Source organism: Podarcis vaucheri (genome assembly GCF_965113315.1).
Source record: "Podarcis vaucheri genome assembly, chromosome: 11".
Lineage (NCBI taxonomy): Eukaryota > Metazoa > Chordata > Lepidosauria > Squamata > Lacertidae > Podarcis > Podarcis vaucheri.
Window position 1 is genome coordinate 23,871,630 of NC_138749.1, and position 26,400 is coordinate 23,898,029.

At 44.0% G+C, this 26,400-nt stretch overlaps 1 protein-coding gene across 1 annotated transcript in view; it reads right to left on the reverse strand.

The window, feature by feature from the left end:
* The window catches only part of ANKRD55 (ankyrin repeat domain 55), a 44,925-nt gene extending 18,789 nt beyond the window's left edge, over positions 1 to 26,136 (reverse strand). Inside the window, 6 exon segments of the mRNA XM_082191318.1 lie at positions 7,943 to 8,071; positions 10,321 to 10,381; positions 14,046 to 14,155; positions 14,936 to 15,066; positions 19,055 to 19,177; positions 25,756 to 26,136. Of these exon segments, the coding sequence (XP_082047444.1) occupies positions 7,943 to 8,071; positions 10,321 to 10,381; positions 14,046 to 14,155; positions 14,936 to 15,066; positions 19,055 to 19,177; positions 25,756 to 25,795 (594 nt within the window). The 5' untranslated portion in view covers positions 25,796 to 26,136.
* Between the last annotated feature and the right edge of the window lie 264 nt (positions 26,137 to 26,400).

Sequence of the window (26,400 nt, forward strand, 5' to 3'; positions counted from 1 at the left end):
CTTCAGTTGATCTCTGGCAAAACAGGCTTTGCAGGTGCTTGAAGTACTACTAAAACCTGCAAAACATGTTTGATCAGAAACTATTAAGGGAGAGAAAAAAATGAATGTGCATGCAAAGGTAGATCTCTCAAACTGCACTTAGATATCCAAAGAACTTTCTTTTATATATAGTCCATGACTCTTTGAATGTGATACTGTATGTATCAGACTGAGTATTATGTAAACTGAAACCTAATCTAGGGTTTGTTTGTTCTGAACTTAATTTAGAACAGTGAACAAAGACTGCATGACTAGCTGATTCTAGTCTCACAATTCCAGTTCAGATTTATAACCTGCCCTTGCTCAGAGATTCCATTGATAGGACTCATTAGCTGAATCCTTCCTGATACCTTTGAAGCAGATTTGTAGCACATTTCTCCCCTCAAAGAATTATTGGCACTGTTTGCTAAGGTTTCTGGGAACTGTAGCTCTGTGAGGGGTAAACTACAGTTCCCAGGATTTTGTGTGTGCTTTAAATGTATGGTGTATATAAAGCTTGGGGTTGCAACTACAAACATATAAAGCAAAAGGTACATTTTTGTTTTATATGTGCGGCACTGATGTGAGAGGAAGGTAGCCTTGTTTGTGTTCACTACTTAAACATTAATAAAACCAGTGCCTTTCTCTGATGGAAAGCTAGAGGACTCTCCAGTCAGGAAGTGCAACAAAAACATTATCGTCTCTTTTAAACAAGAGCAAAGCAGCACCAACTCCTGACTCCACCCCAGGGGTCAGGAAACTGTTTCAGCAGGGGGCCAGTCCACTGTCCCTCAGACCTTGTGGGGGGCCGGACTATATTTTTTTGGGGGAAATAATGCAAGAGCACCATGAGCCCTGGTGACCTGTGTCTTGCGAGCGGCAGGGGCTGGCAGCGGCAGGACGATGAGTGGCACACGAAAGGGCTCCGGAGAGCGGCTGCTTAAAATGGCGGCCGCTCGAGCACTGCTGCTGCTGGCACCAACAAAGCCCAGCCCCCTTCCTCCTCTAGGCAGGGTGGGGAGAAGCCAGGAGGAGGGAGGGAGGAGGCGCCGCTGCCGTGTGAGGGAAAGGGAGGGAGAGGGAAAGAACACACGCGCTGGCGAACCACGCGGCGATTCCCGGACCGTCCATGGTCCAGATCCAGACGGCAATTGGGCCTGATCCATCCTATGGACCTTAGTTTGCCTACCCATGCTCCACCCAGATGCAATTAAGTGCAATGAAACCTAGTGACTAAACTATATAATGACAGTGTCCTCACAACTTCTAAATTGGGGATGGGGAACCTGTGACCTTCCCAATATTGGTGAACTTCTACCTGCCTCAGGGCTGTGGTCAGGGATGATGTAGTTCAACACCCCTGTTCTAAGCTTTAGTGGAAAGTACTTGAGTATAAAAACACAATATGAAAATAGTTCTCAAAATGGCACTGGTATCGCAGGGAGTTTTGTTAATCATCACAAATGCTGTTACGACTAGGGATGAGGAAGAAATTTGATTCAGGTTCTCATTTAAAGCAGAACCTATCAAATCCACACTTTCTAAAGCAATATGCAAACTGAAACGCGGCTATTGCTTGAATTTTGCATTTATCTGAATTTTACCATGCAGTTTGCCAACCAATGTTTACAAAAATACATATATTAGGGGAAAATGTTCATGAAAATGACCAAATTGGTGAGAATAAGATGGAAAATCACATTATATTAGGGGAAATAGCTTGCAAAAATATGAACATTAGTCAAAGCTGAAGATAAAATGTGTTTGTTGGGAGAAATTAACTGTAAAATGCTGATGAATTTTCAGGAGGGTTTTCTTTCTTTTTTTAAAAAAAATGACCTCACAGAATAGTTTCAACTCAAAAACAGAATCTGGAAAAGTGACATAGCTCAGTGATAAAGCATCTGCTTTCCATACAGACGGGTGCCAAGTTCAGTACCTGCCATCTCCAGGTAGGGCTGTGAGAGACTCATGTCTCGTTCTCTGAATGGGTGCTGCCAGCCAGTGCCAACCACACTGAGCTACTGGACCAATCAGTATAAGGCCGCTTCCTATGTTCATTGCAACTCACTTTGCAACGGTGTGGCTATTACGTTGGGTGGGGAGTGGGGAAGCAAGGTGAAGGTCCTCAGGGAAAACTACAGTGAGGGACAACCTCCAAGGTTATAATTGTTCCCATTTGCTATTTTGGGAGAAGTGAAAAGGGAAGGTTTTTACCTGTTCTCTTGGGACAGCAGTTTGATGCAGGCTGTGTGCCCACAGTACATAGCATATGTCAGGGGGGTGTTCTCATTGATGTCTCTTGGGCTGCAATCCACCCCCAGTTGTAACAAGGCCTTTACACAGTCAGCTTTTCCTGCTGCTGCAGCCCAGTGCAAAGGTGTCCTAGAGAGCAGAAAAACAAATCATTTTATAGCTTTGTGCTGTTTAAATTCAGACTAAAACCACCAGCTGAGGAGGTTAGCACCTCTATGGAGTCAGGATTTTTGAGGCATGGCAACTGTTCATTTTGATGCAATTAGATGTCAGAGGCAACATAGTAGTTCACCACTTCCTATATAGCATGACTTTGTAAGATTCCTGGAGCTCATGAGATGCACTCAGGTCCAGTTAATCTTCTTGATACTTGCCTATGAAATACCACCTCCATTGTTCCTCTGACTCTACTTCAAAAGAGTTGAATTTGAACATTAAGCAGCCAAAGAAACCTGGATTTAGGCAGCACAGCCAATATTATATTTGCAGATCTCACACTTGGATGTAATTTGAGATTTGCCAGTAGGACTTTGTGCTGAGATCAAAGTTTTGCATCACAGCACAAATATTTAAAGACTGAATTCTCTGTGTTAAATTGTGTGTTGGAGAGAGGTTTTTGTTTTTTTTAATAGTTTGTTTCTTATTTCTGCATTCAACTTTTACATGGGGCTCCTAACGGTCTCCAATCCAGAAAAAACTACCCAGTCCACACCTGCTTAACCTCAGTGCTCCAAGATCATTTACATGAGCATCACTTTATTTTATAAAACAGATATTATATGCTTTTACACCATATTGTTAAAGCATTCTTAACAATTAAAAAAAAATCTCCTTATATTTTGAAACTCTTTTTTAAAAATTATAAAACATTTCTATACTGATTTCTGGTTCTAAAAACACAAATGCTTATCTATTGTGGGCTTTTCTTCTTTTTACAGTAGGCTTTTTAAAATAAAATGAGAGCTTCTGGGACCTAGGGAGGCCATGCGCTCCATGTTACAGGGGACCGTCCTCTATTAGAAGGGCTGTCAGAAGACGGCTCCCAATTTGAAGGAGCCCTCTGTCTGAAAGGGCAAAAGCCCACCTGAGATTCTCATCGTCTACCCTGTAAGCCTTTACCTTTTAAACCCCAGACGTGCAAGAAGCACTTCCTCCTTTATCTTATTACTTATTAGATAATAACTCACAAGGCTCCTCCCTACTGAGCCGTGGTGCCACAAAATCAACTCTGGCCAACATTTAAGCAAACAACATGTTAAGAAACGCCTTCCAAAAACACTTGCTTTTTCTCCTTTACAGAACCGTAACAGTAAAGGTTAAGGAAGACACTTGCTGAGTTGTTGCTGAGCAAGGAGGATCCATGGAGAGTATCATTTCATTAGAGGACACGTTTCATAACAAAGCTGCCAAACCTCCTTCACTGTAGGTCAAAAAACAACGAGGGCCCCTGCCAGAGCTCTGCAGCTCTTTTCAGTTGGTTTCCATGGTCACCTGTCATCCACGTCAAGGGCCTGCAGGTTGCATTCTGGGACTCTGGCCAGCTCACTGATAATGTCGCTGTATCCTGCAGCGGCAGCAATGTGGAGGCAAGTCTTCCCGTTCTCATCGTCGTAGTTTATGATCGACGGACCCTGGCGGTGGCTCAGGATGATAGAGCAAAGGATCCGATTCCCGCTCTGAAAACCAACCATATATGTGTGTGCTCGCAGAGAAGAAGACGTAATGAACAACAGCAACTCCTCCTCCTCCTAACTTTGTGTGTTTATGATGTTCCCTCATGCACCGCAAAGGCATGTGCTTTATATTTAGCATTCAACCAGTCTGTTAATTTTAAACTGATGTATAGCAGGACGCGGGTGGCGCTGTGGGTTAAACCGCAGAGCCTAGGGCTTGCCGATCAGAAGGTCGGCAGTTCGAATCCCTGCAATGGGGTGAGCTCCCGTTGCTCAGTCCCTGCTCCTGTCAACCTAGCAGTTTGAAAGCACACAGTGCAAGTAGATAAATAGGTACCACTCCGGCAGGAAGGTAAATGGTGTTTCCATGCGCTGCTCTGGTTCGCCAGAAGTGGCTTAGTCCTGCTGGCCACATAACCCAGAAGCTGTACGCTGGCTCCCTTGGCCAGTAAAGTGAGATGAGCGCCGCAACCCCAGAGTTGTCCGCGACTGGACCTAATGGTCAGGGATCCCTTTACCTTTTTATAGTGTCAATCAGAGTTTGAGACTCATGAATAGAGCATTTTCAGGGGTATTTTTTTCCTGAATGGTAACTTGTGCTTTAAAAGATAGTTTGTTGTTAACGGTAGGAAAAAATTCCCGTTGGCAGCAGGATAGATTTTTAGAAACTTTAATTGTTTTATTACTTGTCTGTTTCCTGCCCTGAGCTCCTTTGGGAGGAAGCGGGGAGGGGAGAAACAAACAAACAAACAAACAAACAAACAAACAAACAAACAAACAATTGACTGTGAGATGTGGAAAAAAATACAGTAGTCTCTAATGCAGAAAGCGCCACAGCTACCTTTTCTTCGTCAAAGTGGTTGCTATGAGTACAGCTTTGTTGCTTTATTATTATTAAATTTACTACCTGCTCTTCACCAGTAAGTTCTGGGGCAGTTTACAACAATTTAAAATTCAGTATTAAAAACCTTTAAAACAAATTACAGTCACAGGAATAGGGTGGGTCCTCAAAACACACATCAGGTGTCAAAAGCCACGGTAAAGAGGAATGTTTTCAGCATTTGCTAGAAGCTGTATAGTGAATGTGACAGCCATACCTCTGCGAGGAGGGAATTCCACAACTTAGGGGTTGCCCCAGACCAGAAGATTGATTAGGGGGTGAATAGACCAGAAGATTGATTAGGGGGTGAATCAAGGGAGAATGAGAGAAGAATGAGAGCTGTTGGGAGAAGTGGTTCTTCAAACCTGAGGAATCAGGGTGAGAATATTCAACCTATTACAATAGATTTGATAAATGCATCAATGGTCTGTTTTACTTCTCTTAGTCAAATCTTTGCAAAACTGGTGTTAGAAGTGCTTCTGTCGAATGGGTTGCTTCTGAATAGTGGAGAACGGTCAGTTTATATGTTATCAATGGGAGCCAATGACTAAGTTCTCCTGATAGCTGGGAATCTCTTTATGGTTTTGAATGTGATGCCACCAGAGCTTGGAGAACATAACACATTTACAGTGGAAGGGTAGGGCCAGAGAGACTGCAAAAGAGCAGATTTGAGTTTTGAATGTGATACTACAAAGAAAGGGACAGAGAGAGCTATGAGTCAGCTGAAGGTGAAGCTCATTGGAGTCTCCATGTTTCTCTGCAGATCTGCTATTTGTTTGTCTCCACGTAAGCTCTGCTCAGTGGCGTAGCGTGGGGGGTGCAGGGGGGGCCGGCCGCACCGGGCGCAACATCTGGGGATTAGGGTTAGGGGGCGCAAATCCACAGGTTAGGGGGCGCAAATCCACAGGTTAGGGGGCGCAAATTACTTGCCTTGCCCCGGGTGCTGACAACCCACGCTACGCCACTGGCTCTGCTTGAGTATTTGTAAATAGAGCAAACGTTACAAAGACACCCTAGGTCTCCACTGCTCTTTTTTATCAAGAGGAATCTAAACCTAGAGTCCATTCTGAGTATTACTCCACCACAAATAAAATATTTTTAATGCCCATTTGAAATATCGTTTTAGATTGCTCAACCATATGTGTTTCACCCAGCTCTGCTTATGTCTCCTGGCAGCATCATTTAAAAAAATGTTCCCAATGGGTAGATAGCAAATGATGACCAGGATCCAATGAACTAGTTTTGTGCTCTCAAAGGGGACTGGGAAAACAGTGCCCTGTCAAGCATAGCAAAACACTTTTAAAACAGATTCAGAAAAGGGTTTCACTTTAAGACTTAAGGCCCTGTTGTTCAAAGAAGGAAAAGCAAGTTAAAAACTTCCTGAGCCAGGGTCAGAGCTAGGTGTGAAGGGGTAGGGGGCCCCTAGACAAAGGTAAAGGGTTAGGTCCAGTCTGGGGTTGTGACGCTCATCTCCCTTTATTGACCGAGAGAGCCAGTGTACAGCTTCCAGGTCATGTGGCCAGCATGACTAAGCAGTGGCGCAGCGTGGGTTGTCAGCACCTGGGGCAAGGCAAGTAATTTGCGCCCCCTCACCCATGGATTTGCGCCCCCTAACCCTAACCCCCAGATGTTGCGCTCGGTGTGGCCGGCCCCCCCTGCACCCCCCACGCTACGCCACTGTGACTAAGCTGCTTCTGGCCAACCAGAGCAGCGCATGGAAACGCCGTTTACCTTCCCGCCGGAGTGGTACCTATTTATCAACTTGCACTTTGATGTGCTTTCAAACTGCTAGGTGGGCAGGAGCAGGGACTGAGCAACGGGAGCTCACCCCATCGCGGGGATTCGAACCGCCGACCTTCTGATCAGCAAGTCCTAGGCTCTGTGGTTTAACCCATAGCACCACCCGCGTCTCAGGGGGCCCCTAGACCCCCCCAAACACCACCCTTTTAGGGATTTCCCAGATGAGCTTACCAGATAGCAGATGCAACAGGGACGGGCGGAGGCTGGTGGCAGCAGGGGGTGGGGGTGGGTAGCAATGGGGATGAGAGCCCCTGAAAGCAACAGCATCACCTCCTGCCATCCAGTCCTCCCTCAGCCCCGTGCTTTGAAGAGAAGCCCTGGGTCAGGCACCTGTAGCTTCCATCTTCAGATCGCCTTGGGGCCTCGATGGACCACCAGAGAGGGACACTAAATTGGAGGCAGACCCCAGAGGCATTGTGGATACTGGTGTTGATGGCAGCTATAGCTGCCTGGCTTGACACGTCTCTGTTCATGCTGGGCATTTGTCCAAATACACTATTTGCCGGTGTGGGGCCTGACTGAAGCCTTTGCACAAATGTATATTTTTGGATCTCAGCAGGTGTCTTTTAAGCCAGTGGTACATTCCATTTCCACCCCTCTTTCAACCACAAGCCAGTGCTTTTACATTTCTTGTCATTAAGCAGCCTTTGCGGTGAGCCAGTTTGTACAAAGGTGAATCATTTCTTCGAATGTTGAAGGTAGTCGTGGGTGTATGAACGTAACTCATGCTGACATATTCAAAACAAACAGTGACATAATTCTATGCCTTTTTATAAGAGGCGAAATAATTCATTTTTTTTAAAAAAATCTCTCCTTATGACCAAATCCCGGTCGCATTCTTTTCTCTGCTTCCCTAGCTACAAATGGTGTGTCTGAGAAACAGAACTGGATTAACTTTTATGAAAAAGGTTCTATAGATCCCCAGGCAGATTTGGGATCCTGAGAAATATATACTTCCCATGCTCATCTTACAGATTACAGTGGTACCTTGGGTTAAGTACTTAATTATTTCTGGAAGTCCATTCTTAACCTGAAACTGTTCTTAACCTGAAGCACTACTTTAGCTAATGGGGCCTCCTGCTGCCGCTGCACCGCCGGAGCACGATTTCTGTTCTCATCCTGAAGCAAAGTTCTTAACTCGAGGTACTATTTTTGGGTTAGTGGAGTCTGTAACCTGAAGCGTATGTAACCCGAGGTACCACTGTACTCATTTGTTGTTGTTGTTTATACTTTCATTGGTTTCACATTATGGAACACAACAGGATCAAGTGAAGAGACACATTTACTTTTGAAAAGGTTGACAGCCGTACTATACCTGGACTGCCCAGTGAAGAGCTGTTTTAAAATCTTTGTCCACCAACACCGGATCAGCTCCTTTATGCAGCAGGATTTGCGTGTGCTGGGGTCGATTGTGGAACGCAGCCCAGTGAAGAGACGTCATCCCCTGAAAATCACAACCCAGGACATCAAAGCTTGGGGCAATGCATGACAGCCCTAGAAGTAGGGATAATAAGGTTATGAAACAATAGACCTGCCTATGTCCATGAGGGAGCCAAAAGCAACAGCCATTCTGCCTGGACCTAACACTACCTCTGTGGAGACTTTGCCCTGATTTACAGGGGGTGGGGTGGTGGTATTCACACCCCAAAGACCTTTGCCTGCCTGGAATGTGTCTTTGAACTCTGGTGATGCCTCTTTCTGTCCCGGATGGAGGTTAGAGGGGCATTTGAATGTGTGGTGAAACTAGCCCATTGGACAAAAGTAACATTTACATTAATTGCTGCACCCACTTTTGCCCCTCTCCCTGGTCCAGCATGGGGCCTTGAGATGGTCGCCGAGTAGCCCTCAGGAGAAAAAGGTTCCCCAACCCTGACCTAGTGCAACAAACCCACTTTAAAAAATCACCCTGGCCTTTTCGGGGGTGAGGAAAGTAACAGAGCTATGCATTGAAAAGTGTGGGATTCCTGAATTGCAGGGGATTTGATTAGATGACTCTTGGGATCCCTTCCAACTCTACAGTTCTATGATTCTATGAATGGATGATGAATGGGAAGATGTGCAAACACCCAGCCACCAAAACAGGATGAATGCTCACTGTGCATTTATCACCCCATAAACAAACTAGAATTAAAGCTCAATAAAGCCAAGCATAGTCTAACCACTGTGTAAGATTTCTGTGAGCAAATCAGGATGAATGATAAAGAGGTTATCTCACGGGGCCTTGTGCCTCAACCCAGCACTCCTTGGCCATGCTTAGTCCTCATTGGGCTTTTTTAAAAATCCCCCTCTTTTTTAACGTCCACAAATCTGGGTGTTTTCCTGATTCTGCTAATACCTCCCTATTGTGCATGGCACCATTATGGCTACATAAGCAATGGCACAGATCTCTGAATATAGAGGCAACTGTAATGATGTGTGCCTCCCAATCGCCAGGGTGTCGGTGCTTACCCAGGGTGCAGTTTCCTTGGAATGGAGACTGGGAACTCAGCTAGATTAGTAAATAAAGGTAAAGGGACCCCTGACCGTTAAGTCCAGTCGCAGACGACTCTGGGATCGCAGCGCTCATCTCACTTTACAGCCGGCGTACAGTCATGTGGCCAGCATGACTAAGCCGCTTCTGGTGAACCAGAGCAGCGCACAGAAACGCCATTTACCTTCCCGCCAGAGCGGTACCTATTTATCTACTTGCACTTTGACATGCTTTCGAACTGCTAGGTTGGCAGGAGCTGGTAAATAAAGAGTGTTTTATATGCATGGTACATGCATTATAAAACTGCGACACCAGATGGCACTGTGGAGTTCCATTTTTGCCAACGCGATTTCTCATATAAAGTTTACAGTGTGTTTTCCTGAAACGCTTCTTTGTTGTGTCTAGATCCAGCCTAGGATGGCTTTATTTGTACACATATACAACCTGAACATAGGATGGAAGGGATCGCAGCATTAACACTGCTCAGGTCTTGCTTCCCCATTAGGTTCCCTGAGCACAGAGCAAGACAAGTCTCTGTGTCTCTAGCTTCCAGTATCAGCCAAAACTCACATAAACACAGCTCCCCTTCACCTATTGTTATCCCTCTTAGGATGACATGGCAGCCAGCCAGGTGAGCTGGGAAAAGGCCCACTCATTTGTCTCTATGACCACAGGGCAATCAATCTTTTTGGACATGTAAATGGAAGTACTTAACTTGCCCGCTAAGGCCATTATCTTACAAAGAAACTGGTCTGACCAGTTCAGCAGGTTTCCTCATATAGCTTATAACCTCACAAATACAGGATCAGAAGGGACCTACTGATAACATCCAGACTGACCCCCACAAACTATAACAGTATGTCCGTGTGTTCAATCCTAGTTTGCAGTCATTGAAAACAGTTCCGTTGGCTTGTTTTCACCAAGCATGGTGCAGTCTGGACAGAAAATAACAATGGCCAAGTGCAGGGATTTTTTCATCTGGAACTCACTGGAACTCAGTTCCAGCCCCTCTCAGTTGGGCGCCGTTGCCATTATAAGAGAACAAGGGAAGCATTCATGGTGAGTTCCTGTACCTCTTTTTCTAGAAAAATAGCAGTGGCCAAGTGGATGCTAAATGTCTGTGTGAACCGGCCCTCAGATTTTAAAGCATGAAGCACTTCTTCACCCGTCAATAACAACCTTTATACACCACATGACAATTTAGGGGATGCTAGTTTGCTTACCTCATTGTCCTGGTGGTTGATTTCGCTGAGATCAGATTGCTGTAGCAGCACAGATAAAAGCCTGAGGAGGACAAAGTGACATTCCACGTCAAAATAAAAGGCAAAACAAAATTCAGAGAAAGTCACGGTCCCATTTCAGTAAGAACGAAGCACCTTTATGTCATAGTGACATAACAATTAAACATGTGCTTAGCTTTCACTTCATGAAGTCAATGGAACCTAAATGTACTTAACTTTAATTAATTGTTTGAGTTTCTATGCTTTTGTCATGGCCTTTGGCTAGCACAATAAACTTACTGAAGCTTTAATTAAACAATGTTTTTAACAGTAGTGTATAAGCCTAAAAGCTAGAACCTTAGAGCCAATGGCCTTGTTCACATACTTCCCCAAATATGGTTCAGATCCAGTGTCACATTATCACACTGTGTTAAAAAAACAAGAAATAGTACCCATATAGAAAACAAAACAGAAAAAAGATATTGTGTACATTACAAGGGGTGGGGGTGAGGGGACGACGACTTGTTATTGTAGTTAACCAGACCTTGTTTCTTTTTCTTTTTTGTGTATTACTCTGCACTTGCATTTTATTCTTTTTAATTTTCAATAAAGAATATAAAATAAACAAAAAATCATTACACCGTCGAGCATGCCTCCCTCTATAGTCCCTTGCTAAAGGGGGGAAAGCAACTAGCTTAGCATTATGTGCAAACCAGTGCTTATAGTTTTTCTCCAAACAAAGAAGAATCCAGGGGGTCATTATTGGTTTCCTGTTCATGGTTTATTTGGGTGAAACAAAGCATGAGTGCTGGCTGACACATCAGGTTAAGGCAGCTGTTCCAGGATTTGTTTTCTTACTCTAGGATAGGCAGACCAAAGCGGGGAATGCTCAAGTTGTGTGCACTAGTGTGCCTCTTGTTCTCGAGTTAAATTATCTGACTATGTTCAGGGCCGGATTAAGACCTTGAGAGGCCCTAAACACTTAAAAGATTTTGTTGCCCCTAAATATATCAAATTCAAGATATAAACAATAATAAACCATAAAATATTTTTCCCCCCAAAATGAAACAAACCTACAGTACAGTGGTACCTCGGGTTACATACGCTTCAGGTTACATACACTTCAGGTTACAGACTCCGCTAACCCAGAAATAGTACCTCGGGTTAAGAACTTTGCTTCAGGATGAGAACAGAAATCGTGCGGCAGGAGGCCCCATTAGCTTAAGTGGTGCTTCAGGTTAAGAACAGTTTCAGGTTAAGAACGGACCTCCAGAACAAATTAAGTACGTAAACCGAGGTACCACTGTACGATGGAAAATAGATCTTCATGGATATGAATGCCACCATTAGGAAAAATCTATATAACTATAGACTTGCCCCAATTCAGCAATATATTCCAGATGTTTTTTTATTTGAGTTACCTTTTGGTGGTAAGAGATATGGCAAGAGAGGCATTAATTTATTACAATGTGAATTTTGCATTTACCATAACATCAAACTAAGGTTTAGCACCATGGGAAAAACAAGCCCTGTTTCACATGCTTCCTTCTTGCATGCTCCAGTTCAAATAGTTATTTAGACAAACCATACCTTGACCGTACTACAGCTGAACTGACAAATTTGCACTTGCCCACTAAACCAAGATTGCAAACCACATTTTGAAGATGGTTTGCAATCCTGGTTTGTAGGGCGTGTGTAAACCACAGAGAGGGCTCCAACACCGTTGTTCCATGAGCAGAAGGGAGTTTGTTCACGAAATGAGAACTATTCTTACGAAACAGATCCTACCATGTGTGTAACTATCTTTCCATGAATGGAAAATGAATTGGGATTTTCAAATGGTCATGTCAATCACTCAAAAAGTTTTGGAATTATCACACCCACACACCAGTTGTGTTAGTAGAAAGATAGAAAGGGTAGCTGGGATCCTAACTTTCTTTCCATCCATGGAACAGAGTTTATGTTCATGCAACAAAGTTTATTTTTCTTCCCTTTTCCTGGGCTGCTCCCTGCACCCCCACCAAATGTGGGCAACATGATGTAACATGACTTAATTTGTTGAATTTATACAAGTATCAGAACACACCCTTTTGCTGCACAATTTGAGATTTCTTAGTGCTGAAATTAGTTTTTTTTAAAAAAGTATTAATAATATTATTATATTATATTTTCTTCTGGATACACATTGATTTCTTACATGGGCATTGCTGTTTGTGTTCCTTGCCATGTTGAGCAAAGATGAAGAGAAAAACAAATGGACATGGCGAAGATCTGTGGCATTTCAGCAGTGCTTTCTGGTAATGGAGTGACCATATTCAGAAGATCTAATTTTGCTGATTTGGGCTAATAAGACAGATGAAAAGGAGCTGAACAGCTGGCACACTTCTGCTCTGACCAAAGGTCTGCCCGTTACCATGGGGACTGTAGAAATTTATTTTGCAGGGATCTCTCTGTGTTGCTGCTAAACTAAATTACCGCTCCCTTTCCAAATATCAGTGCTGGTCCCTATTCTGTGGATGTTTTATTTAATGATAATGCCCTCTTGGTTGCCTTGAAACCTTCCAAGAGTACTGTTCAAATGATGTGTATAAAGAAGAACAAGGATGCCAGAAAATTAGGAAAGCAACTGAAAATTGAGATTGCTTGAGAGAAGTGGATGGAAGCAGTTTGTGAAGCATAATGGGTGTGTGATACACTCATGGAAGCACAATGTTCAATATTTTCATCAGAGGTAGCATACACGCTGGTAATATTGTGTTTGTTTTCCTTCAAATGGATTAGGTGTTGTTGCATACATGCGTCCACATCAAGCTGTGATTTGCACAGAATGAAGCAAGTGCTCCTGTTGCTTCTTGCCTGCTTCAAGGGAATCAATATTAAATTAAATAAGAATGACACTGTCTTTGGTTTTGCATGCATCTGCGTCACGGAAACCAATGGGACTTGCCTGCACAAAATTGTGCACAGGATCACAACCCATAAGAGCCACAATAATTCAATGGATTTTCTTGATAACATGAGTATAAAAGTTCCATGCAGTGGTTCTCCACAACTGAGGAAAAGTAGTCTCAAGGCAAATCTGAGGTACAGAGTTGAACTATCAACATTTTGCACAGTCTTGGATGTGGTTGTCTGGAATTGTGGCTGTTTACTTACCTTGGCACTACCTTGAAGAAACTTACACAAGGCTTAAATCCCGTTTGATTGTTTCTTGTGTGAATTATGTCAATGCCTGGTCATTGTTCACCCAGCAGAGAGGCATTTCTACATAGGAAGAGCATTTGCATGAACTAGTTTTTTCCATATGTAGGCTGTACTCATGAACACTCATTGGCTCCTGCAGTTGGTGCAACTGCACTTGTTACAGAAACTACAGTATATGTGAAGCCCCACTGGGATATATGACTAAGGTCCATTGATTTCAATAGGTCTACCCTGACTAAAACTTGCATGAAATAAAAAGCCAGGGTTGAAGTACAGCAAGCAACACCACAGCTGTGAAAACCTTCATCAGCAACCCTTTATGTGCAGTTAATTATTAGTACAGGACGCCCAGGCAGGTAGAGAAGTATGATTAATAATACAAAAAGGCTGAAATTCTAATGAGTCTTATCAACCTCTTTTATTACCTAAGAGGGAACATGTTATAACCACTATGAGCAATAATGAAAAAGCTACAGATTACAGATCTATTAAAAGATTCATTATCTGTAGCTCAAAGAACATACCTGACATTGGGATCAGCAGTGGCAGCATGTAGTGGTAATCTTCCATTTTTATCTGGGATGTTCTGTTTGGCACCATTTCTCAGCAGGCTGACGCAACCTTCCAGCCACCCCTGAAAGTGAATCAAAAGGAAAAAGGCTGTGCAAATTGGAAACTTTTTTGAAAAAATATGTGTACTGGGTATGAATTTGTTTCAACAATAATTTTTTTTTTTAAAAAAAGGTAACAGTGCAATCTGTACACGACTACTCAGAAACAAGTCCCATTGGTTCCAGCATGTCTTACTCCTAGGTAAGATGTAGACGTAGGACTGCAATCTATATCTCTAGGTTTGGGACCTAAATACTGAGTTAATTGGCACCTGGCACTCTTAAGACCCCAGAAATTGTGCTAGTTTGTAGGTCTACCTTCCTTGATGTTTCATGGCATTACATCTGCTGAAGCAGGGGTTCTTAACCTGTGGTCCATAGAACTAGGGGGAGCCATTGGTGGGGGTCCATGAACACAATGCAAAAAATGATTTCCAGTGCAATAAAATAATTTATAGCAACCAGGAGGAAGAATCTATAGGACATGTCCTTCTGTTTTGCAATTTCTAGTTCCACAGCATATGATTACCGAATGACATTTTTTCTGATGAAGAGATATCCGACATAACACTGGACAAAGGAAATGTTTACTTCAGAAGATGATGTGTGTGCTTAAAAAAACACCCTAATGGAGCTGTTGCAAGTTTAACAAATGCATCTTTAATGATATAAACTGTCAGCAGTCCCTTTGATAATGTCGTATTTTGCCAGTATTAATCATATGCTATAATAGTTCCAGAATGCTGCTTTTTTGTTGTTGATTTTTCCTAAAAACTATGTACAGGGGAAGGAAAGCTCCATACCAGGTAGGTTGCCATAGATAAACTAGTGCGCCCACATGCATCTTGGGTGTTGATATTGGCTCCCATCTTCAGCAGTAATTTCACTGTATCAAGCTGGCGTCCTGAGATGGCGTGCATCAAGGGAGTACAGCCTTGGAAAGGAAAAACTGTATTTCATTTAAGGCACAGTTAGTACAAAAACAGAGACGCGGGTGGCGCTGTGGGTTAAACCACAGAGCCTAGGGCTCGCTGATCAGAAGGTCGGCGGTTCGAATCCCTGTGACACGGTGAGCTCCCGTTGCTCGGTCCGTGCTCCTGCCAACCTAGCAGTTCGAAAGCACGTCAAAGCGCAAGTAGATAAATAGATACCGCTCCAGCGGGAAGGTAAATGGTGTTTCCGTGCGCTGCTCTGGTTCACCAGAAGCGGCTTAGTCATGCTGCCTACATGACCCGGAAGCTGTACACCGGCGCCCTTGGCCAATAAAGCGAGATGAGCGCCACAACCCCAGAGTCGGTCACGACTGGACCTAATGGTCAGGGGTTCCTTTACCTTTACCTTTAGTAAAAAACACATGTATCAAGTGCTTCATTTTGCTTTAAAAAGTGCTTGCACTCCTGGAAGTATTGTTACCTCTCAGGAGAGTCCAATTTCAAACTCCACATAAGTTAGCTATATTATATGACTGTGTTAGTTGACGTGTGTTTGTGTGTATTCATTCTGTACCTGCTAGCTTAGGGGGGAGAAACGGGAAGGGAAGTAATCTGAGGCAGATACCAAAGTAAATTACACCCACTACCCTTTGAAGATTTTTTATTTTAAACATTAGCAAGAGCTTTCAGGGTGACTTCATGCCTTACCCTCCCCACCAGTTGCCCCCGTTGGGCAGAATAAATTGGGGGAGATTGGGCTCCAAACTGCTTCACTTAGGGTTGCAGACAATTTGTTTCCTTATTTTAAGTCCTAACTAAAATGCATAAGCCTTTTTGCAAAGTAATTTCCCCTATAATTATAACGATAATTTACTTTTTTTATCCCACCCTTCCTCCCAAAGAAGCCCACAGAATGCATTTGTGTGTGTGTTATTTTCACAAATAGATGCATTTTAAAATGTGCCCTTTGGTATATAATTTTTTGTACACCCAACGTGGCTGGAAAACATCACTGCAAAATTCAGGAATATACACATTTTGGAAGATGCTTGTATTTCATTTCACGTACTGTATTCTTTGGAAAGTGAAAATGTGGCAGCTTTACCTTTAAACTGATTCAAATTTCTCTCCCACCCCCAGGCAAAGGAATCAGTACTATTGGCTTGAGAGTGAGGCAGAGAGATGCGGGTGGGGAAAAGGATGTTAGACCCACAAACCGTGGCTTCCTGCAATCTAGAATTCCTCTCACAGCTCTCATGTTGTAGAAGCCCGACATAATAGTCATTCCTGCAACACATATATCTACTATTCCTCATTACTGTTTGCCTCCTAAGCCTGTCATGTGCCCACCATTTTGTCTCTTATCCCTCATTTATTAATGCACTGATCATTTTGCATGTTGGCAAATGTTTATCCTCTGCAATGCAAAAGCTGCGCAGAAACCGAATGAGGCAAATCAAAAGCAAAACTGTGGAATGAGGAGCAGCAACCATCGTGGATGGATCAATGTTTTGTGACTGAAAGACCAGCCTAATGACTTTCATTTTTAGGTGCAGCTTTTTAAAAATTAACTAGATCCAAGTTAATTGGGGAACTAGTCACCGGCCTCTTACTTTCTTTTTTCGCTTCCATCTTCCACACTTCTGTCGTGAACACCAAGCTACGTAGAGTGGCACAGAAATGTACAGATAGCTCTTTTACATACCCTCCAATATTGTTGCTCTCCAAATTGGGACGTCAGGAGAGATGTACCTTCCAATTTGGCACTCTGGCACTGGTCAGCAGAGTTGTGCCACAGTGCTGGCTATTCAGGCAGCTGGGGGTATGTCTTTACACACCAGCAGCTAATTCAAATGTTCAGAAAAACCATGCAGTTCAGCCTTCCTGGCTGCAGATTTCCTTAGACTGTGCTACTTCAGGAACTCAAATGACTGTTGTTCAAAGCATGACAAAAGCTCCTTGCATATGGAAAACTAGTAATTCAGGTAGCTAATTCTAGCTAAGCTGGAAACATCCCCACATGCATGGGGTTTTTCGATACAAGAAGGAATGACTGATACTGCTAAAATTCACCTGGGCGTAGGTGTCAACTCGGTGGTGTTTCAGATTTCATAAGCTCAACTGACAGAACACAGCAGGCTTTAAAACAAAAGATGTGCAGCCAGCTGAAAGGCAACCTTTAGTTTTTATCCAGCAAGGCAAACAATCTTGCAAAGAAGCAATGCTGCTTAAACTGCTAGGGTGAAGTTTGCCATCAAAGCAAAGGAAAGTATTCACCAGCCTTTTCTTTATTCCCCCATCCCTGCTGGTCCTCTGACTTCTCGTATGTATAACTGTCACAAGCAATAGTAAAGCAGTCCTGTTGTTACCTCATTCATTAACCAGAACAGTTGTCCTGAAACTCTTACAGATGATATTAATGTTTCTACACTGAAAACCAACCAACCAACCAACCAACCAACCAACCAACCAACCAACCAACCAACTCAGAGCTGCTCCCATAGTATATAGTTCTCAATCTTTCACAGTTGCTGTTTGTGAACATTTAGGATTACAGTTATGGACATATGAAGCTGCTTCATCCTGAATTGACCATTGGTCCATATAGCTCAGTGTTGTCTGCTCCGGCTAGCAGTGGCTTTTTAGGGTTTCAGGCAAGAGGTTTTTCAAGGCCTTCCTGGAGATGCTGGGGATTGTGGAGATTGAGAGCCAGTGCGGTGTGATGGTTAGAGTGTAGGACTAAAAGGACCAGGGAGAGCAGGGTTCAAATCCCCACTCAGCCATGAAGCTCATTGGGTGACCTTGGGCCTAACCTACCTCAAAGGGTTGTTGTCAGGATGAAATGGAGGGGAAGAGAACCATGTACCTCCTTGAGATTGCTGGAAAACAAAGTTGGTATAAAAAGGTAAAGGGCCCCTGACAGTTAAGTCCAGTCGTGGTCGACTCTGGGGTTGCGAAGCTCATCTCGTTTTATTGGCCGAGGGAGCCAGCGTACAGCTTCCGGGTCATGTGGCCAGCATGACTAAGCTGCTTCTGGCGAAGCAGAGCAGCGCACGGAAACGCCGTTTACCTTCCTGCCGGAGCAGTACCTATTTATCTACTTGCACTTCGTGCTTTCGAACTGCTAGGTTGGCAGGAGCAGGGACCGAGCAACGGGAGCTCACCCCGTCGCGAGGATTCAAACCGCCGACCTTCCGATCAGGAAGCCCTAGGCTCAGTGGTTTAGACCAGTGTTCCCCAACCTTGGGCCTCCAGCTGTTTTTGGACTACAACTCCCATCATCCCTCGCTAGCAAGACCAGTGGTCAAGGATGATGGGAATTGTAGTCCAAAAACAGCTGGAGGCCCAAGGTTGGGGAACACTGGTTTAGACCACAGCGCCACCCGCATCCCAAAGTTGGTATAGTGGTACCTCTAGTTGCGGACTTAGTCTGTTTCAGGGTGCCATTCACACCCCGAAAAGTCCACAACTAGAGTGCCTCTTTTGCGTATGTGCATTGCGCGATTGAGCACTTCTGTGAGTGCGTGGGCGTCAAACCCAAAAGTAAACACTTCCGGGTTTTCCACATTCGTAAGCTGAAAGTCCGAAACAAGAGCAGAATGCAACATGAGGTATGACTGTATATAAATGTCAAAAATAAATAAATGTCAAAAATAAATATTTGACCTCTAGACTTTCTGCATACAAAGCAGTGCTGTCCAGCTGAGTTTCAGCCCCTTCAGCTTGTTATTAGGTACACTGGAGAAGAATTCACTTTCTGGGAGTTGTGCAGCTATAATATATGATTGTGCCATATATTGTTGAGAACAGAGAGGAGGAAGAATGTGTCTTAAAAGAACTACCGTAATCACTACCCCTTTTCTTTCACTTGTAAAGAAGGAAGTCTCTAGCCGTGATACTGTGATGTCGAAAGTGATGCTAAAAACAGCAGAACCATAGCAATTAGTTACAACTTTTAGCAACTGAAAACCAGAGAAAGATTCACTTTACCATCACTGTCGCAGCATTCTAGTATTGAGGGATCTTCACGAATGACAGCCGTCAAAGTGTTGATATCCCCATTAGCTGCTGCTTGATATACCAGAGTCAAGTCAAATTCTTCTGCCGAATCGCCTGTGGGAATAAAAGCAGCAGGGAAAACAAAATATTTTGTTTTTGTCTTTGTTGGTGGTGGGGTTGGAAGAAGATCAATGACAAGGTTAAATACAGCCCTCACATTAAAGACAGTCACATAGAAGAAGGAAGAAATACATCATTTCACAACGCAGGAGCAAATCCTAACATAAAAGGGCAAGCAGGCATTTTGCTGTTCCAATCCAAACGTCTTCAATGCACTTTGGTGATGACGGAAGCTGCAGATCATGATCTAGATTGTTAAGATTATGATTTGCACTTATAAGTCACTTTTTAAACAAAAAGAAACTCAAAACTTTTCTATTTCAGCAGGCCTATTCAGACACATGCTTTTTTAAATTAGTTTTTTAAAAATAATTATTTCATTGTGATTAATTGCTTTTAGATATTTTAAACTGTTTTAAAATATAGCTATATTTTATTTTTAACTATTTTTCTATCATAGAAGTGTTTGCCACCATGGGCACCTTGGAGAGAAGGGTGGGGTATAAATGTAGCAAATAACAATAATAATAAATGCAGTTAGGCAAGGCCTTTTCAGTTGTGACATCTTTGGTGTAAACAGGTGTGGAGAACCTTTGGCCCTCCAGATGTTGTTGATGTTATGTACTGGACCAGCAGGGGGATACTGTAGATAGTTATGCAAATAAGGGATCAAAAGTGACGTTCAGTGATTGGATAGTTTTGGAAAGTTGTTACAGTTACGCTGTACTGGAGCTCTATATAAGCAGGCTGACTGGACCCTTCAGTTCAGCTCTGTCCTGGCCTGTGAATAAACAAGAGCTGTTTGAAGAATCGCTGTGTCGTCTGATATGTTCACCCACAACTTAACAGCTGAACTACAATATCTATCACCCCTGGCCATTGGCCATGCAGGCTGGGACTGTTGGGTGGGAGTCATGATTCAGCAACATCTGGAAGGGCGCAGGATCCCCATGCCTGGAGTAGAGGCCCCGTGTGCTTTACCTGGCTTGGGGGGAAAAGGTGGAGGTGTTTTTCTCCCCAGAACTTTTAGAATCTGAGAGTTTAATATATTTTTAATGCTGGTTCTGCTGGTATTAGTATTAGTTTAGTATTGCTAAAGGGACGCGGGGGCGCTGTGGTCTAAACCACAGAGCCTAGGACTTGCCGATCAGAAGGTTGGCACTTCAAATCCCCACAATGGGGTGAGCTCCTGTTGCTTGGTCCCTGCTCCTGTCAACCTAGCAGTTCAAAAGCCCGTCAAAGTGCAAGTAGATAAATAGGTACCGCTCTGGCGGGAAGGTAAACGGCGTTTCCGTGCGCTGCTCTGCTTTGCCAGAAGCGGCTTAGTCATGCTGGCCACATGACCTGAAAGCTGCACGCCGGCTCCCTTGGCCAATAAAGCGAGATGAGCGCTGCAACCCCAGAGTCGTCTGCGACTGGACCTGATGGTCAGGGGTCCCTTTACCTTTACCTAGTATTGCTATATATGCTTTCAATGTGCTTTAATTTTTAAAGAAGTTACACATTTTTAAAAGATTCTTTTTTGGTTGTTAGCCATCAAAGGGGGGCCCCTGCCAACACACACACACACACACACACACACACACACACTTAAAATATGTACATACATACATATTTAGAGGGGGTTAAACTCTTGGGATTTGGCAGTACATTGATGCAGTTATGGTACTGTATAACACAGTCTCCACTTCATCTTCAATTCTCCAAAGCAGCACAGGCCCTGGGTGAACACCTGGAACCCCCTGGAATCTTGCCACCACTCGGTAAAGACTGGGGGTGGCACCCAATTTCTGTAACAATATATTACCCCATGCTATATGCTTGCGCTTTCATCTTGCAGGGCTTCACTGGCCTGTGCAGCAGAAGAGGAAGCACAGTGGGAGGGAAGTGTAACAGCCTGTGGTTTAGTCAGTCTGTGATTTCTACGTAAGAGGAATCCACAATAAGGCTGCTGCTCAGCACTTGCTGATGTCTCAAAGGCATCGAAGCCTGCAACTGCCTGCAACGGGTTTATGCCAATCCCCTCCCTCCTCTCACATCGATTTGCATGATTGCAGCCAACAGCAGTAACTGTCAAGTAGACGAGGCGCTTTTCTTTCTGGTAAGCAGAAAGGTAGCCTAGCAACTAATGGTCCTTTGACTCAGATGAAACTATTTATACGTGCTGTGGCCTTTGGTCAGTGCTCAAGAAATCACATGTTCTGTGCCGCTGATATTTAGAGTGGGATAAGACATTCACATATGTGTAAGCCCTCTTCAGACCATCTTCATCTGTTGGAGACGCAAGGGGGCAGTGGGACTATGCTCCTGGCGCCATCCCTTGCCATATGCCTGCTCAGCACAACATCTGCAAAGCTACTCTAGAGCAGCTTTGTGCCTGTAGGAGTTCTGTATGATAAGAGACTCCTGATTGACTGGGGATCCTTATTATGTGGCATGCACAGAGCTACAAATTTCAAAGCATCCCTTTTCGGATAAGCTGAACATGCACATGTTTATTGAATGGAGCCAGAGGCCTATGTGCTGTCATGGGCAGTGCAAGCCACAGTCCACCAATTATTTTTTATTGATTTTCCAGATTATTACAAATCATTACTGAATTAATTCATCTTAAAACCATTTCCAAAAGCGGTTTGCCACTCTTGTTACAAGGCCAGATTCTTCCTATCCAGGAATGGCCATAGCTAGTGCACCAGCTATAGCTAGCAAAAGGCACTCCTACTTAGACACTGACGGTATCCGAGTGACAAAGATAGATCCGAACTCCATATCTGTTATGTCCAGAGTGCCATCCCACCCGGATCATGTGCCAGTGTCCCAGACACAAAAACTACCAACCCACAGTGCCTCCGTCTCCCGCGGGTTCAAGTTTAGTTTATGGGCGTTCCTCTGCCACAGCCAGACAATAGTCCAGATCATGTACAGCCTCTTTCTCCTGATTCAGATTTTAAGGGGAAGTGGAGCTATGTGTCATTAGCATGCTGATGACATTTTGCCTCAGAAGTCTGAATGACCGCACCCAGTAGCCTCATATGGATGGGCAGGGTCAACACCACAGAGATGTTAGATTAGGGACAAATTTGCACCCTGTAGTACACTACAGCACAGACACCGTGGAGCCGAAACACAATCTCCTAGTGCTACTCTCTGGACATGACCCTTAGTGGGACCACTGTTGAACAGTGCCCCCAGTACGCATCCCACAGAGCTGGTCCATGAGGATGCCATGCTCAGTGGTATCAAAAGCCGTTGAGTGACTGAGAAACAGAAACAGAGCTGTATTCCCCCTGTCCCATTCATGATAGAAGTCATGTATCAGGGTGACCAAGGCTAGTTCACTCCCAGAACTGAACCCAGATTGAAATGGATCTAAAGAATCCATATTCTCCAGGAACTCCTGCAGTGTCTTAGCCATCCCTCTGTCCACCACCTTACCCAAGATGCAGACAGGTAGGTGGGCATATTCTGGAATGGATGCATTAACTCCTGTTTAAGGGCAGTAGGCAATCCACATTCACCACACTTTGGGTCCATCCAATCAACCTATGGTGTCACGGCCCCCCACGCCCCAGCCCTTAAAAACACACATCTTGTAAGGTCACGATCACACGTGGGTCACGTGACTCGCATGGGAGCCCGCTCCCGGAAGATGCATGACCCAGTTTTTTGCATGTCCCAGTTGGAGGGTATGAGAACCATGTTTGCCACCTGGAGCTACTTGGAGAAAAAGGCAGGATATTAACACAATAAAGAAAGAACTAAACAAATATAAATAAGTAAACAAATGTTCGCACCTGACCTGTCAGGGCTCCCTGGTGATGGACATCCCTTTTCAGGTGCTCTAGGGGAGAGGAGCACCATTTAGATTTCCCACAATGCACTGCAGTGATATTGCATCAGGGGCACTGGAGGGTCATTTACATGGTGGCTCCAAGCCACCACCAGAGCAGCTTCGTAGCTGCTTTGCTCTGCTCCCCTCCTGCCACCAGCCTCATGAGCAAGGGGGTGTGGAGCTATGAGAAGGGAGCCGGTCTACCACAGGATACCACACTGAGGATCCCTTCCATCTGGAGCTGGCCCTGTCACTCCCATTCATTCATTCATTCATTCATTCATAATAATGTCTAATAACAGCCCCCCCATGCATACAACTGCATGTTTGGGGCCCTGGATTTCACGAAGGAAGACTCTCTCACACACAGCTGCAGGCACAGGTTTTAATTTATGCCTGTCCATGAACATCCAAAGGTAAAATGCTTGCATCCCCCCCCTTTTTCCTCTCAGTATTCCCATAGCATCCGAAAGTCTGGGATACTTCTGTGGAAGGGGATGGAAAGCAGGCAAACTGCATGCTATTATCTTCTGGTGCATGATGAACATGTGATATCCAAATGCTGGGAAGCCTGGCAGAAACTGTCAAATACCGGGGGCAGTGGGGACTGCCAGTGGTGGGATGAGGTCAATGGAGGACAGTGGGAAGTGCAACGGGTTGCTCCCTATTGTCTGCCTTGTCTTTGAATACAGAAAAAGCCAAGTACAAAGTGAGGAGACACACAGGCAAAAGCTAGTCCTCACGTGCAGCTTTGCAGAGGTGTGGGCATTGATAAAAGTAATAAATGGATTAATTCGTAAAATGAGAGGTACTAATTCTAATTCAAAGGGACGCGGGTGGCACTGTGGGTTAAACCAGAGAGCCTAGCACTTGCCAATCAGAAGGTCGGAGGTTCGAATCCCCGCCACGGGGTGAGCTCCCGTTGCTCAGTCCCTGCTACTGCCAACCTAGCAGTTCGAAAGCACATCAAAGTGCAAGTAGATAAATAGGTACCGCTCCAGCGGGAAGGTAAACGGCGTTTCCGTGCGCTGCTCTGTTTCGCCAGAAGCGGCTTAGTCATGCTGGCCACATGACCCGGAAGCTGTACGCCGGCTCCCTCGGCCAATAAAGCAATACGAGCGCCACAACCCCAGAGTCGGCCACGACTGGACCTGATGGTCAGGGGTCCCTTTACCTTTACCTAATTCTATCATTGCCCTAAGTTTCAAATGTGTAGAAGCCTCAGTGAGGCACAGCATGCCCTCTGCACATCCTCAGAGGCACTTTCCAGAATCCATAGTTATCTTCCCCCCTCTCCTTCCCATGTGAGGTTTAGTGATCTGATGGCTTTAGGCACAGATGAGATAAATTCATGAAGGTCAGGTACGTCAGTGGCTGTTAGCCTCATTAGCTGGGAAATGAGTTTCTTTATTCCAAGAGAATTAGACTATTAGACCATCCTTTTTCCAAGATGCTGGGAACCAAAGGATTCTCCATCATTCTCTGCTTCTCAGCTTCTCCTGATTGTGTGTGCTTGGGTGCTGCTGGAGACGAGAGAGTGCCAGACTGCATAGACCTTTGGTCTGATACAGCAGTTCTTACGCTTTTATGCACACTCTGTCTCCATTCACATTCATGACGTGGGCAGATCCACATACTCAAAGGAAACCTTTCATGGCTTTGCTCCCTTGGTCAAATTAACTGGAGAAGCATTTGTGGGTAGAGGAGCTGTGCATGCCCATCTCAGTGACTAGAGTGGATTAGAATTACTATCCTTTTCTTAAAAATTAATAGATAGTGCAGAGACTTCAGCACGGAAAACTGGTCTATACATAAAATAGTACAACTGTTTTGACATGGCAAAGAAACTGAGCAGACAGCATTCATTCTCTAACATTATGCTTGTGCCCGTTCATGAAGTCATAGAGCCAATGTGGGCCTGATCCTGCTTTCATAGCAAACATGTACAACTTGCAGGTGCCGACACAAGACCAGAGGACGATCATCAACACCTTGTTCTTTGGTTCTTGTTCTTTGGTGCAATATCAATGCCTGACATGATTTCAGATCATTTGGTGGGTACAAATGTCATATGAAAAGTTATTGAAATTTTGGAATCGGGCACTTAGAATAAAAAATCATAGAGTAAATTAAATTGAAATCCAAGAAATAAAATTCTTCCATCACACTACAGAGCAAGTGATTTTATTTCTGTAGTAGTAACCTTTCCTGGATAAAATGCACCTTTGCTTATTGGATTGGAATATACAATTGGACGTTTGTAGTTTGTCAGTATCCATGCCATCAATTTAAGGATTTATTGAAAGATGAGAGCATCTCCAGCCACTGAATTTTCAATAGCTTGCACTTAATTCATAATATTTTATTTAAACCAAGAAGCCTAATTAGTTAGGTTTTTACAAAACCCAGAAAGCAGATAAACTAGCTGTAAAAGTAGAAATCTCCTGTCAAATATGAGGAAAATGTCAAACACAGTCAGTTTTCTCCATAGAACTTACCTCTTTTGGTTAACCATTTCCATACTGTAGCATACTGAAATGGCTGCCTTTAAAACAAACTGAAATAGACCCCCCTTTTAAAATCAACATGTGCAGATAGTCGAATTGAACAGTTTGACATGAAATTCACATGGTCTAAGAATTCCCACATGTAACATGAAACATTCTGTCTGATGTGAATGAGACTGCAACAGCAACAGGCATATGAGAATGAATATGAGCATTAACAACAAACAGCTTACCTTTCTGTTGATCAAACACTGATGAAGTACTAAAATCCATGGTTGCCTATTGCATTTCCCCCCTCACCTCTGCAATCGCCGTAGCAATAGCCCATATATTACACCAGTAAACAACGCATTCAATGATTGCTGCCGCCAGTCTTCCTTTCTGGATTAAATTTGCTTTATGGCTGCAGCTTATCGGAAAGGCAACCACACTCCAGTCATGTACGAAGAACAATATCTTCCATCTGTAAAAGACCCTATTCAAAATGTTGATTGGAAATGACCTAAGGTACCATCATTTCACAGGGAAAATAAACCATCTTTCATCCTGTGTCTGAGAAGGGCACTGCTGAGAATGCACCGTCAGCTGCAAGAATGCCGTGCTTAAACTGAAGTCTCTGCAGATGAATGAGAATCCATCGCGCCAGACAGAGCATGTGCAAAGCTTGCGGTGCCGTTTGCAAGCTGATGTTCTCATTACTCAGGTGAAACAGCCTGTACTGGGGCAAAAAGAGTCAACACACTCTCTCTGAATATTGCTGCCCATTAACAATACCCCCCCCCAACTCTAAACACCTAGCAACCTGGGTTAATCAGCCCACAATCTTATGCATATTCACTTGGAAAAAGCCCATTAGGTATATTTAGAATGGCAGTCTT